The sequence below is a fragment of the Lepidochelys olivacea genome, assembly GCF_965140295.1.
Source record: "Lepidochelys olivacea isolate rLepOli2 genome assembly, chromosome: 1".
NCBI lineage: Eukaryota > Metazoa > Chordata > Testudines > Cheloniidae > Lepidochelys > Lepidochelys olivacea.
The window spans coordinates 95389698-95405788 of NC_140411.1; the positions used below are offsets into that span (position 1 = coordinate 95389698).

General features: G+C 36.3%; 1 protein-coding gene across 1 annotated transcript in view; it reads left to right on the forward strand.

Moving 5' to 3' along the window:
• GPC5 (glypican 5) overlaps positions 1 to 16091 on the forward strand; it is a gene marked incomplete at its 5' end in the record, with an annotated part of 1121527 nt that overhangs the window by 156262 nt on the left and 949174 nt on the right. The window contains one exon of the mRNA XM_084617294.1: positions 12603 to 13297. Within this exon, the coding sequence (XP_084473420.1) occupies positions 12603 to 13297 (695 nt within the window). The remainder of the gene's footprint in view (positions 1 to 12602; positions 13298 to 16091) is intronic.

A 16091-nucleotide genomic window follows, 5' to 3' on the forward strand; every position in this document is an offset into this window, starting at 1 on the left:
CATGGGGAAGGCAGCTTTAATTTCAACAAGGGCTTTATCGGAGAAATGTTGGTTGAGTCTGTGTAAAAAGGGTTAACACACCTTCTGGTTGCCATGGCAATGCCTTTTCCTATACACACTTCTTCAGTGATGTATTTGCCACCTATGAATCTCCCAGTGAAGAGGAGAATTCAGCTGCTTTCTGCCACTTAAAGTCCTTGTTTGCTGGTTGTCTATCCACTACCTAGGTCCTGTGCATTAGATTCTGCCAGGTTTGGTCATCAGTTAACTAGGTTGTGTCTGGTCCTGTGACTGTTTTTGATATGACTGCTGATTGCTAGCTGGCAAAGACATTATGCTGTCCTGCTGACTTCTCTTTCTTTCCTATGGCAATTTGAAAAGCACATTAAAGATTAATATCCAAGTTTCTCATCCAGTTTATGGCTTCCGGTGATGTGGAATGAATCAAGGCTGTTCCTCCAGAGAAGGATCTTTGAATCCAGTGGTTCACTAGGAGTTCAAGAGTTTGGACATTCTCTCCCCATTTGCAAATCAGGCTGTCCTTCGTTTTCCATTTGTGTGGTAGGTAATTGCAACACCCACGTAAGGTTCTGCTGCAGTTCACTGTTATCTGGTATGGTAAAACCAGTTGGTTGATATGTAGGATCCATAATCAGGCCTTGATTCTTGACACTGCTGTTTCCCCACTATTTTTTCACAGTTTTGGGTGACAGTCCCATTTCGAGAGCTTTGGCCGCTAACCAGAGGTTCCCAGACTTAAGGCGGCATCTGAGGGGTGAAGGGTATTGAGATCTTCTTAGATGGGCAAGTCGGTGTTCGTTATCGTGTGGTTCTATTCTTGAATTATTGCTGCTTCCCTTCAGAAGGATGATGGCAAAATATGTGGGAGGATGGGGAACCAGACTGTTGTTATTGGTTTCTGTACTCCTGTGACAATTCTCTTAGCAGTGTGCAATTCCATGTTGATGAGTTTTGTATGTAGGCTACATGACTATACTGGTGCACAATATTCAGCTTCAGAGAAGATGAGACCAAAATGGCTGTCTGCAAAATGTGAGCATCTGGTCTCCAGCTGGTCCTGCAGGCTGTATCTATTTGATAGGGGAGATGGATAATACCTCTCTGCTGCTGGACAGATGACTAATGGCAGCACGCAGAACCAGTGCTAGACAAAGCAAGTACAGAGTTTTTTCCAAGAAATGGGTTTTACCAATGTTATTCCATGTTTTCAACACACACACTTTAATGAAGAACTTTGCTGCAAAGTATTAATTTATGGTCATGGGCTAATATGGTAAGGCTTTGCTGAGATATAAAACACAATACAAGGTGTGGCAAATTGAAATTTCATCTTTCTGTCAATGACTTGCTCTAGAGGGATCCTGTGAAATTAAGTTATTACCCACATGTTCCCAGGAAACATAGGATTATTAGAAAAATATTGTTTTGTGTTTTCTTTCATATATATTAACTTAAAGATAATTACTTTACTGCTGTTGAAGTGCACATTGAAGAGATGTGAAGTTAGTAATCACAATGTTAAATGTACCTAGTACTAGACAGGATGGATTTTCACTCACTTATGGCTGAATTCAGACCCAGTGTAAATGGTCAAAAGTTTATGGACATCAGCTGAGTTGTGTCCACTTACACAAAGGCAGATTTTGGCCATAAATTCTCATTATGTTTTATCTTAAATGAGAAATAGAATTTATTTTTGAAAATCTCTAGGCTGTGTAAAGTTGAAACTATGGCAGACACATGTCTCGTTGTATCCATTATAGTTTTGAAACAAATACAGGAAAAACCGTATTAAACCAAGCCATAGATGCTACAAAACTTTAAAAACAATGACAGTTTAAAAAAAGTTCCCTCATTAACTTTTGAAGACTATATATTTTATGAGTTCACAGCAGAAAGTTATTAATGATGTATGAAATATAAAATCCTGCATCAGAAGTTAATAGCTCACTGTAGAGATTGTCTGTTATTGTATATTAGTTTCAGAGAGCACCAGGGAAACCCAGCAAGCATAGAGGATTCTTCTTTAAAAACAAATAAACAAAAGCGTTATATCTTCTTCTAAGGATTTTCTTTGCCCATTTTCATTATCTCCCAGCACCTTCTATTGCACATGCTATTTATAGAGAAATATAACTCTAATATGAGTGTTGACAGGCCTGTGAATCAGCTCATTGGAGGGGTTTATGTTATGGTGCATTTTTGTGCAAAAATTAGGTGTGGGTGTCTTTTTTAATGTGGATGGAATTTCTGTGAGTGCTATATTTTCCAGCTGATCCCTGCTGGTTCTTGCAAAGACATTTCCTTTTGTGGGTCATAAATGTCTAGTGACCACTTGCCTGTACCACACAGGAGGTTAATTTTTTGGAACTGCACAAAATAGTGAAAAAGCTGTTGTGTAAAAAAGTATGCTAAAACTCCTGTTGTGTGACATAAGTAACTTATGAAACCTGAAGAGTAATTCATTTTTTCAGAAAAATACTAAACCCAGTGTTCAGCTGCAGACAGCCAGTGCTCCATGCAGCTCAGGAGAAGTGGGACAAAACGTATCCACTGCAAGCCTGATCTCTTCTTTAGGTCTCCTTGTCACTAGATTGTAAATCAGAGCAGTTTGAGGTGTATTCTAATTTGCACTAGCTGCAACCCAGGACATAGGGGAACTCTGGCCACGCTCCAGCTTTCAGGAAGAGGGACACTGTAGTAGCTCATTCAAAATACTTGGTTTAAATCTTAGATTGTAAGGGCCAGATGCTACTACCCTTATAGTAGTACTTTGCTCCGCATGTGAGTTCTGTTGAACTCAATGGAATATTTCCAAATAATGTATTATGAACATGAGTAAGGGTATCAGTATCTGGCCCTAAAATGTTACTGTGAAAAGTAGCTAGACAATTTATTTTGTACAGCTATCATCAACATTTTCCATTGTTTCAGCCTTCTTGAGGCTACCTCAGTGTAGAAACATTCTTCATAATTTCAGTGATATATGGTATGACTATGGTAGTAAAACTGAATTTCTTATATTTTGTTTTTCATAACAGATTTAGAGAATCAGTTTGTTTTTTTCACTGACGGGTGCTATTTTTCTCCTGTAATTGGAAAGAGTGTAATGGTCTATATTATTACCACCTCCTGAGAGCTTCTCCCTTGTCAAGTTAGAAACAGTGTATTTATTTACCTGTCTATATCTTGAAAGTACATGCTTCAAATTCATTTTTGCTTTATTTAGCATTCCATAGTACAAGTACTATAAGATGTGGTATAAAACAATATGATTTTTGCTATCATCCATATTTTACAGCATATTGTACTTAAGTCAGTAACAATGAGACCTAGACTAAAGCTCTGCAGAGAGGCAGATATTTAAACTCATTCTCGTATTGCTGCCTAATAATCATATCTGAATACAGGGCTAAATCTTGGTCCTGGCAGGCTCTTATATAGAACCAGTCCTATACCCCGTTTTTCAGATAAAAGCCCCACTGGCATGGATGTAAGTTTTGCCTCAACAAGAAATGCAAGAATTGCAGAAAAGCAACCTCACCATTTTCTTTTCAAGTGCAAAAAAAAAAAATCATAATCTAATGAATATATAACATCCCACACCAGACTACTGTGGAATTTAGAAGCCCCTGACCCAAAGTTGTGTCTTAAATATGATAGACTCTCTCTCAAATGTCCTTGCTTAGCGTAGCAGATCTTAACAGGTATTAATTGTGATGACCCCACTGAAGCCTTCCTACATCTCTGTTTGTTTTCATATGTAATTACTATGCAAATTGATGGAGTTTGTTGAAATATCCTGGCACTTGCTCTTTGGGTGGAGTAACCTCATCATGCTCAGCCAATATACTGGGAAGCCTGTAATATGTCCAATGTTCACATTTATACATAACAGAAATGACTCTGAGTAAATGTTAGATTTAATTCTTTATATCAACTACTAACATTTTTATTAAAAGTATGTTAATCTTGGTTATTGATACATTTAAATTGCACCACATTACGTTTGATGCCACTTTCACTTAACAATCCAAAAATTCTAGACACAATACAAGTCTACTAGTTTTCTGCCCTACCTAATTCTAGGGTGGATTGATTTAAATCAAAGTCATGTAAATCACCAGTTTTAATCATGATTTTAATCAGCAAGCAGGAAACTTTGATTTAAATAATTGTTTTTAATTGTGTTTTGCATTTGTATTGTTTAGTTACTTTCCTGAAGAAATGTTGATTCTCATTGGTTGCTAATCATTAAAATGTTGATTTGCAGCTAAAGATAGCCATTACATTACATTTGTTGCTTCTTTTGGTTGCAGAAGAGACTACCAGTGTCAAAAGCTGGTTTAACACTTCAACAAACTCTGGTCCAGGTGCTTAGCTAATGACTTTCAGTAGTTCCCTGGTTTGACTTTCTTTAAAACTTGGCAGCAAATATGTACTGCTTAATATTATTTTTTTATCTAATTTAATTGATTTTAAGAAATTATAATAATTTAAGCCTTATCATAGATTGTCAATTTTAATTTTAAATATTTTTCTTTAAAAATAAGCCTGTATTTAATTTAAATAATCCAATTTAAATAAAAAATCAGATTACAAAAAAAATCATTTTATCCCCCCACGAATTCCTCCCCATTTTGCTCAATTCTCCCAAACTTGTTTTCCAAAGATACCCTTGTTCACACAGCTGTGGTGGCCTGCATCCTCCTGTTATTATGTGAGTGGTACAAATGGCTCCTCTTTATCTAGGATGGGGAGAGAGAGTCTGGCAGATGCCCTGAATATTGGGAGAGGGTTGCAACAAAAATTATTAGGGGTCTGGAACACATGAGTTATGAGGAGAGGCTGAGGGAACTGGGATTGTTTAGTCTGCAGAAGAGAAGAATGAGGGGGGATTTGATAGCTGCTTTCAACTACCTGAGAGGTGGTTCCAGAGAGGATGGTTCTAGACTATTCTCAGTGGTAGAAGAGGACAGGACAAGGAGTAATGGTCTCAAGTTGCAGTGGGGGTGGTTTAGGTTGGATATTAGGAAAAACTTTTTCACTAGGAGGGTGGTGAAACACTGGAATGCGTTGCCTAGGGAGGTGGTGGAATCTCCTTCCTTAGAAGTTTCTAAGGTCAGGCTTGACAAAGCCCTGGCTGGAATGATTTAATTGGGGATTGGTCCTGCTTTTGAGCGGGGGGTTGGACTAGATGACCTTCTGAGGTCCCTTCCAACCCTGATATTCTATGATTCTATGGTGGAAAGTGAACACAGCCTCCCCTACTCTGGGAAGCCTGTAATGAGTCAGAACAGCCCCAAAGGGTAAGATATATGGCCACGAGTTACACTGACTCAGCATATTCCTTACTCAGGTTTCTATCTGTGGGTTAAAATGAAATGAAAAGCTGTCTTTCCCCTGCAGAAATCACAAGGGATTTATAATTTATGGTTTTATAGTAAGGTCAGTGGATGTCCAGTTTGATCAGAGGATCCATGTCAGTTTAGTCATCATTCAGTGATAAGATCTGAGACAGTACAACTTCCACAAGTAAGAGTACATAACTATTTATGCATATTACAAACTGTTAATCATTTAATATCCTTGAGTTTGTGTGTAAACTCATGTACCACTATTTATAACTAGTAATTCTGAAACAGCTTCCAATGTTCAGAAAGTTAAAATGGCAATTTAAATTTAATAATGGAATAATACAAACATTATGGCATTTAGGTATTTAGCAAGGCTGTTTGATTAATTCATCTGTGTTAGCAAACATACTGTTGCCTTTACTACATTTTCTTGAATTTACCCCTAATATTTTCCTCTCTCAATTATTATTTTCTATAATAAGATATATTAATTTTCTGATTGAGGAAAACAAATGTGGGGGCTGTTCTGTCATTACTCAAGTAGTGTAGATCTTTGCGTGAATAATATTCAGCTAAGTTTTCAGTTTCAAAGATTTCAGTTTTTCTCCAGTTACCTCATTTTGGTTAGTAAATTGCATGTTCAATTGATGTTTGATATCTTGGCAAATAAAAACATCAAAGCAGGAGAAGTTACCAAGAGCATTCCAGATAAGGAAGAACCAGGTATGTGTCATTTGGGTCAATCTGTTAGTTCCTCATGGTAGATTTCACTCCACAGAAATGTTGTGGTATATGCTAAATGAATAGTGTTCAACTGGATCAGTTTGAAGTGTATGTTAATGGAGATTAATTTTAGTGAATCCCATGGATTTTCTGCTGGCACTTATCCTTTTGATCCCTGTCTCATCTAACATTCACAGGCAATGCCTGAGTGAGTTAATTAGTTAAGATCATTTATGTGTCTTGGGAACAATATTCTTCTAACTCATCTTTGCTGCTATGATAAATGACATGGGGCTCACATACTAGATATAGCACCTCAATACTACTTCATGGCTGGGAATATTTATGCAGTTTAGGTTTTTTCCAAGAGTACTTTTCCTGTAACATGTATTTTAAAAATTCTAAATGCATTATTTTGGACAGATCTGGCATTTGTTACAGGCTTTTGTTTTCCTAAACTGCAAACCTGAGCTGAGATTTGTGTACTCAAAATTCCCTTTGACCAGTAGGAGTTATGTGTATGCCAGACATGCATGATTGGACCATATCTCTAGATGACAGCTTGATACCCAACATTATTTGGACTGTCCATAAGCAGAAGTAAAACACATTAGAGTACAGCAAATGTCTCTAGTGAAACACAAGACTAAGGCTGTTCCATATGATCTGTTCAAGGTTTCAAATATGAAAACATCAACAACAGTAATTAGATATTTAGAATTTAGTATTTAGAATTTAGTATTTAGAATTTTTTAACACTCTTCTTTAAGGTTTGGTATTTGGGTTAGGTCTAATGGGTTAAGTCTGATTTTTTGGATACACTGTAAAGTCTTTTGTCAAAGGCTCAGAGTGTTCTTAATGGTTTCTGGGAGAGCTTAACCCAGTCTCTGTGGCTGTAACTTTCATTAGTTATATATTGGAGATTGGCTGAGTGCTTATTCATTTGCTGTATACAATACTAGATGTTGGACTGGTGCCAAAGTTCAATACAATGTAACTGACTGCCCATTAGTAATAATGAAACTGGAATCTGTCAGGGTACCTTGTGTAATATTAATTTTTTTCCATTGTAAAGTCTGAGTATTTAGAGCACAGATCACTTTATTTATTAACAAGTGCAGTGGATTAAACTCTATTAAGCAAAAGAATGGGTAAGCTTTGAAAAAGGTGCAAGAATTGTGAGAAATGCAGTCATCATTTTAATGTGCTGTTCTACTAAACATAAAGATAAGAAATTTGCTCCAAAAATCTGTCCTCACTCCCACCCCAAGATGTACAATTAGAAAGCACTTTCCTCCACCTATTGGAAAGGGGATTAGAGGTCCACATATTTAAAGACTTTTAGTGCCCATCTAGGGCCCAATCCAACTTCCAGTGCAATCAATGTGAATTTTTCATGAAAGTTGGATTGGGCCCAGAAAGAGGAGCAGGGATGGTCTCGTCCCCATTTGTAAAAGTTTGTTTTATATATAAACAAGGCATAAATTGCTTCATATGAGCATATAATTTGTACTATTAATGATAAAACTGAAGGGATTATTTCTTACATTATCTTAAAAAAAAAAAGTGCAAATGAGAGGTGGTGAAGTGATGTAGCAGTCCAGGACTCTGTTTTTGTAAGTATTTGTTTTTTGTTGCTTGTCAATAGCTTGTAGTTCTTGTATTTAGTTTTGTATCCAGTTTAAAAATCAATAAAGAGATTTGTTTATAAAGCTATGCTTTGATTACTACTTTAGGAAGAGAGGAGAAACATGCTATTACAGTTTCTTTGTAATTCTTGCAGTTGTAAGTAGCTCTCTGGGATAAACAAATTAAAAAGAATAAATAAGAGGTTACAATTATTGTAAAATAATTGTAAAATGATAAACCAAAAATTCTTTTATGGTATATACTAATCACTTGTGTTACATTTGCAGATATTAACAAGAAAATAACTTATATTCATGTGTTAATATGACCAATCAATTCAAAATGAATAGAATTCACCCAAAATAAACAATAAAACAATTTACTGAATTACTTAGTTTTGTCCTGTTTATATTATATGTTTTCTCTAGTCTTCTATTTTCTGTTGCTTCCTGGCACAGATATAAAATGAGAAATTGGAATGCTTTCCAACAGTTTAAACAGCTAATAAAATCACATTATAGATCTTTGTACTGAAGTTGAACAAATGTTCTTTAAATGGTAGGTACAAATGTGAAAATCACGAAGTAAGTTCTTTTGAAAAAATACATTTAATAACTGTAAAAAGGCAGCTTTTCATGCTCATCTTTTTTGTATTAGTGGTGGTTTTTATTTACATTTGGATTTATATGGACTATATACTCACCAGTTATTTTATGTGGGTGAATAATTTCTGAAGATTGATGTAAATCAGAATGCAGAGTCTTATAAGATGCAGAACCCCATTACTATAGATCTGACATACTCACAGTATTGATCAGGAATAAATTAACTTAATTGTCATCTTGCTTCTGAAAGTGTCATGAACAACACAGATTGTCCTTGTGAAATGTTCACAGGTACTGTTCCATATCACAGGTAAATGTAGGTCTTCTAGTTCTTCATTCTTCAGGTGTCAGGTATTATCACATGCTTGGAAAAGGGCAAATGGTCAATAAGTCATGCAGGTTTGTGCGTTCGTTCACTTGTGGATTGCAAGGGCACTAGAAATGTAATTCAGTCTTGAAAGTTTATTGTTTAGAACTACATTGTAAAAATTTATTGATTATCCATGTACAGCATGATTTATTCTTTCAGCTAATGTTTCTGCTTTTAGCAATAGAGTATTTCAGCTTTGAATTGTCACAGACGTTTTATATTATGTATTTTATGGCTTTCATCTATGAAAGAATAATAATGTTCATGTCATTCTAAAGAGGTTCCTATTACATTATCCTTTTAATTAACGTTACCTACTGATATGAATTTTATCTGAAGTATTGGTAAGTTTTCTGTAAAAGACTGAGACTCTAAACTTTTGAAAAATAGCCACCTTCTCAGAAGACTTCAGTATATCTTATGGTTTGTTTTATTTAAACAGTCTGAAATAGGAATCAGCTTGATTTCCCCCGTCCCCATCATTAGTGTGTCTGTTATGCACTTTAAATTTAAAGATCATAGTTCAGTGAGTGTAGGTAACATATATTAGTGTAGTTGAATGCATTTTTAGAGAGAGAGATGGGTATTATTCACATATAAAACTGAAGAGAAAAGCAGCAGATGAAATTTCCTTCTGTCTCAAGTAGGTATTTGTCTAGTTTTTATGGGAGGGTTAAGGAAAAAGGTAGAATTAACACATCTTTCCTTAGTCTTCTGGAGAATGATCAGAGAGATGAAGCTGACCAGAAATAGTAGACCTGTGCAATAATCAGACCTTAAATTAAGGGAAACTTGACACATATGGAATGTATTAATACGTCTTCTCTGTAATCTTTTTTTTTATTAAGGACTTGATCCAAGCCAACTGAAATTTACAAAAATCTTTCTATTGACTTTAATGGACTTTGGACCAGGCTCCAAACCCCTTTATTCCTATACACAAATAATTAATTCTCAGGTGTGCTACAGACAATTTTGGGCTTCAGGTCCAATTTAGGCTGATTACTCAATTATTTATTGGGTTTTTATGCTGGTGAGTCACTGACTAAATTCAAAATACTGGCAATAACTGTCAGACATAATTTGGCAAGATCTGATTCTTATAGTTTTTAATGTGCGTGGTTTTACAACTATTGATTTGATCTGTATATTTCCCTTCTCTTTATTTTTAGGGAGAGACAGTTTAAAAATAAATATGGTAAAAGAAAAATATAAATAAGGATTTGCCAGCGAAATTGACATATATGGCGCAAATCAAGTTCCGTTCTAAGACCTTTATTTTGTGGCTACGCGAAATATTTAGTAACAAGATTCTAGCTTTCTTATTGAATAAAAACCCAATAATTTCAGATGTAAACATATAGTTAGTCACTCTATAAATTGGCACCAGAGATTGGCAATGAGATTGCTCCCTCATTCCAGTATAGAGAAGCATGCTTTCTTCAATTCCCAAGGTTATTTGTTAGGCAGAGACATGGATGTGGTATTGCAATTAGAGGAATATAGACTGTATTTTGAAAAAGCAAATAAGAAAAATGTCCAGTATCAAGTGTTTTAATTTCAATAATGGTTTCTTCTATGGTATTAATGGATTTTTTCCCTCATTGTTAAAGCAATTAAAACATAGTCAACACTTGTTCACCTGGCCCCAAGGCAGACCACTGTCTTCTGTAACATATCACTTTCCTAGTGTAGAGAGCTCTGGTATGGAGGGGGCAGAGTTATGATTGGTTGTGATACATAATGTTAGGTACAGGGAAAGATAGACCCTGGGTAGTTGACATCTTGAAACCTCCCATAGGGACAGTTATTCGGTGTGATGACTTGGAGTCGTCAGTTTCAGAAATTATGTACTGTGCCGGTAGTGATGCCTGTATAATAACTTTATTTATATACCACCCTTTTCCCAAAATGCTGAGGGTGCTGTACTGCAGAATAATTACAAATGCAATATAATGAAACATTCTAAACTGTCACCCTCTTAAGTTATAAATAGTTTAAAAAAATGAGTGGATCAAATTTTAGAAATGTGAAGACAGCGATTGAACAGGAATGTGATAAATAAAAAGTCAAGAGTGGCTATTCTAAACACCTGTGGGGAGAAATAAAACTTTAAGATGTTTTTTAAAGTGGGATAAAAATGAGGTGGATTTTGGGGGAAGGAAATTACATGTTATAGGTCCCACTGCAGTAAAAACCTTGATTGCCTGCCAATGTCAGATATAGTGGCAAAATTCTAAGCACTGGGTAGTGTGTGAATACAGAAATCCGTCATTAAAAGGCTTAAGTAGAAGACCCCAGAATTTGGAAAGCCAACTGTAAAGGGCTTTTAAAAGCAAGCATATCAGTTTAAAGTTAATCTGCCAGTTTCTAGGCAGTCAGTGTAAATCTTGCAAAGCAGCTCAAGACAGTGAGCAATTATGCCACGGTAGTCTGAACAAGTTGCAAAAAATAGCTCATAAAGAGAGAATTCACTAACTGAGTTTTGTGGTATGAGGGCATTTTTTGCTGTTCCAAATTTATCACAAGCTACATTCACTGACCAACAAAAAAGGAAAAAAAAACCCAAACCTTCCCATTAAGAAGGAGTTAAGATTGTCCAGTGGTATCTTGTGTCCTTCCAAACATCAAGTTCAGCAAAACTTGAAACTCTGAAAATCAGGAAAGAGAGTTAAGGTACATGCCTGTGCAACTTTAACTCTGTGTTAACAAAGTAGAAATCAGTGATGTAGAGTTAGGGTATTTAGTGTAATTTGCTTATTTACAAAATGTATACGACTTCTGTTCCATTGAACGGAGGTGGTTACAAACTGTACACACACTGTTCTCTTGCAGAAATCTTAAGGCATCACTGCCCTATCACCAGGAAGCAATTCTTAGCATCTAACTGCTTAAACACACTGCTCTCTCTTCCAGTCACAGCCCATGGGCTTTTCACTTGGGAAACTCCTAGTCCAAGGCTCCTCACCTAGGTTCAAGTGTTTTGAAAGGTGGTATGCACATTAACCCTCCTTTTGTGAACCCACTATACCTCAGAAAGGGTTTGACTTCCCATTCACTGGGAAATACTTTAACCTACATGATCTTCTTACCTACTTTCAGAATTAGGTACTGCATGGGTATTTTAACTCATTTTATCCTAGGTACTTATACATCAGTAAGGCATAACATGCACAACATTAGCATTTGTTGCCATAGCAATCATCTTTTTGCTAGCATTGAGCCAGATTCTGCAAAGTTCTGAGTGCTCTCAATTCTCATTGACCGTTGCTATTGTTGGATTTATCAGCACAGTTTCAAAGTATGCTTCAGACGTATGTGCTGCACCTGCTCTCTTTCAAAAAGAAGCCACATCTGTTTGCTCTGTAAAAGTTACATATTAATGAATAAAACAGAAGAGCTGTTTCAAGTGTTCATTGCCATCTTTAACACTTCATTCTAAATGTTAGAGACTTTATTTCATGATTTGAAGTGGAATGAGTGATAATATTTCACTTACATTACAAATTGTGAAAGGTCTATTGAATTAATGGAGTGGGTGATCTAATGTATCAAGACAGTTACTGTTGGTGTCTGATTTATTCTTCAAATTAGTTACCATTCGTTTGCCCTTTGCATTTGTTTGTAAAATACATTATATCAGAAAAGTTGGTTATTGTATATTTTAGTAGGATCCACAATGAGCTAGGTACTGTCAACACACTAAAAAAAGAAGGTTTATACGTGTTTAGAATGTATCTTCTTAAACTCTAGTAATTAATTGTTGCAATACAAAGATATCTGTGATATAAGGGAAACACAAATTAAAGTAATATAATACTTGTTAGATTCTTAAACTTTTGCTGAAATGTGTAATCCTTTTTTACTCTAAAATATTCACCTCTTTTTTTATTACAGAAACCTTTGAAATGCTTATCACACAGGCTGAGAATTACACAAGCATGCTTTTCTGCAACACATACAGAAACATGGCTGTTGAGGCTGCTACAGCTGTTCAAGAGTTTTTTACAGATGTGGGACTCTTTGTATTTGGCATAGATATTAGTACAGAAGAACTGGTGAACAGATTTTTTGACACCCTGTTCCCACTAGTCTATAATCATCTGATTAATCCTGGTCTGACTGACATTTCACTGGAATATTCAGAATGCATTCGAATGTCACAACGAGATATCAGTCCTTTTGGTAATGTTCCAAAAATAGCCATGGGACAAATGGGGAGATCATTGTTATCCAGTCGTACTTTCTTACAGGCCCTCAATTTAGGGATTGAAGTGATCAATACAACAGATCATTTGCAGTTCTCTAAAGACTGTAGCAGAGTCTTACTACGAATGCAGTATTGCCCCCACTGCCAAGGAATGCCTTTAAGTAAGCCATGTATGGGGTATTGCCTGAATGTAATTAGAGGCTGCTTGGCTAACATGGCAGAAATTGACCATCACTGGAGGAGATATATTCAGTCATTGGAAGAGTTATCCAGTGCAATGCATGGGACATATGACATTGAGCATGTACTTCTGAACTTTCACTCACTTGTTAATGATGCTCTGGCACAAGCTAGGATCAATGGACCAAAAGTAATTGAACAGGTAAGCACCTATTTATTTTCTATCTTCCATGCTTATTGGAAACACAGCACATGGAAACTAACTTAGAAAACTGATGGATATTTGATGATTGTTATACCAATTAATACGTTTGTGTACAAAAAGGGCATCATACAGCAAAACAGTTGTACAAAATTGTCACTTTTTTCTTTAGTTATTCACATGACTTGCTATTTTCTCAAATACTATATTCACAACTATAGCAGAGTGAGGAGTCACCATATTTTAGCATTTGCAGATTTTTTTTTCAGGGTGAAAAGCTAGTTTTCCAGTTGTGGAATGAAATTGTAATGTTTACCAGAAACATCTAAACAGTTGAAGTGATAATGAAAAATGTTTCACACCCATGAAACCACAAGCTGATTTTTTAAAATCAGTTGTGTGAGAATTTCTTTACATAAATCAGTAAAAACTCTATTTTACTTCTAGCCTTTTGTCATTTTGTCCAATTAATTGTTATACTTTTCAGTGTAGTCACTGAATGGCCTTTACTGAGAATTCTACAACTGTTGAATAAACAAGAAAATCCTGAGTTCTGCTGAGTAAGAGTGAGTGCTGGGAAGGGTAATTAAGTTTGGTGTTTTAAAATACTAATAAGCAAAAACTAAATTTCTTGGTGAAAGCTAATTCCAGAGACTTTCTGCTTTTGTAAAAAATGCTAGGGGTTAGGCAAATGAGTGCCAGATTTGATTCATAATATTAAATGAATTGCTGGACTGGTGAGATGTTTATTACTCTATCACATACATTGTAACAGGTTTGGAAATCTCATGGACTTTATGCCATAATTGAAGCCCCTTATTTTCGTGAACTAGAAATATAAGATCTCATGTCTAGTATATATCTAACTATAAAGATGACAAGTAATAAACATCCCTTCCCTCTAGATGCCAATGGTTTGTCTTCAACACCTATGGCCGTAGGTAGATTTATTTGAATATTTTTTGTTATCATCAATGGAGTGGGACTTTTCAGGGGAAGAGTAACTTGCATGAGAAGCTAACTTAGCTGTAAACACATGAAAAGTGAAGAGTTTTTTTAATACCAGGGCATTAGTTAAAGCTAATGTAGCTGCAAATTTATGAGGCATATCTATGCCAACAAATGTTAACTCTTACTCTGTTTTACTTATTCCATAGTATGTTGTGTAAGTACACTTTCACCTATAACTTTCATGGGTGCTGCCATCATACTCTGCTCAACTATCATGGTGATGTGGGTAGCATAAGAACCAAGAATAGAAAGATGTTTATTTTTAGAGGGTGTGCAGATCAATTTGTGGTTGGATGTGACTGTGGTTTGGTGTGGTGTCACCTCAGGTGCCAGTAATAATGCCAGGACTATCACAAACTCCCTCTCACTTGGTTACCTGCTGCTGAACTGGCTTCCGCCCACAACAGAGCCTTACCTAATAGACTAGTGCCTGATTCTCCTGTTCACTTGTATGGAATAGAGGCATGGGGCTTTTCTGGCACATCTAAAGAGGGAAATATAGTGGGCTGTTGTCATTGACTGCAGGTTGCTGTGCCCTAACTATTGGGCTGTCATTCCCAGATGTCACGGTAGGGATAATAGTACTACAAAGGGAAACTTTATGGGAAGTTGAGGCTATTCGGAGTCCTTGGAAGCACTGACTTACAAACCTGGCCCCACCAGGCACTATAGAAGGAACACAGATAATAAGGCCAGTTGAATTAGTCCCTGAAGTACAACTGGAGGAAATGTTACTTTGAAAGTGGTAGCTAGAACACATGTAGATTTCTGAGATGAGGTCAGTGGGTGCCCACAGTTATGCTAGAGCTATCTTCATGATTCCCATCTGGCTCTCTCTGAAGTTAGACCCCCTGACTGGAGTCAGGCTCTTTCATTTTGGAAACAAATGGCTCTCAACAGCTTTGGTCAAAATGAGTCATTGGACATCATCGAGAGGGGGTTCTCCATTGAGCTGTGGGAACAACTTTGTCCCATTTCTAATCTCAAACAGCCCATGGAAGTTATAGGACATAAATGAAATCATCCATCACCTACTTCAGATCTTAGCCATACAATTCTATCTCTAGCCTCAGCGAATTGGGAACAGACAGAGCAGAGCTCTATCTGAATAGATTCCTCAAAGAGGTTTATCTTCACACTCTCATTTTACTATTGCAAAGACAATTCCTCTATTTTCTTCTGGATGATAGCTCCCCCACTCCTCCCAACTTCTATCATCACCATTACCCAGACATAGCCTCACTTACCTAAATTAATTTGGTCCCTGCCCACCTTTTCCCCTGCTCCCCATGACCATACAAAATATAGGAAGGTGAGAGTGATAGCAATACTGATGTCACTCTGGCTGAATAGTCTCTGGCTCTAACCTACCGTTGAAACTTTCGGTTTGTCTGTCTCTCGGAGTAGGTCTGCAATTGCAAAATGTCAGCTTTCCATCCAGCACCAGACTGGTTGAAAATGGATACTTTGAGGAAGTTATTACCCTTCTCATGGACCTTAAGAAGAAATGAACAAATACACTATGAACTTTGCACCAGCCAGCAGAATAACTACCATATTAAACAAGTTAAACACAGCCTTCAGTTCCTCCATGAGAGCCTTAATGTGTATGCACAAGAATTCAAGCAAAATAATCAAGACTCTGCAATATTATATATAAAATAAAAGGAAGTTTTAAATAAATTCCAGCATGAAATGTTTTCTTAGAGCAACAACGTTTACTCTAGCCTGACAAGCTCATAGAACACAACCTTGAAATCTCATTCTTCTCCTTACAATATTA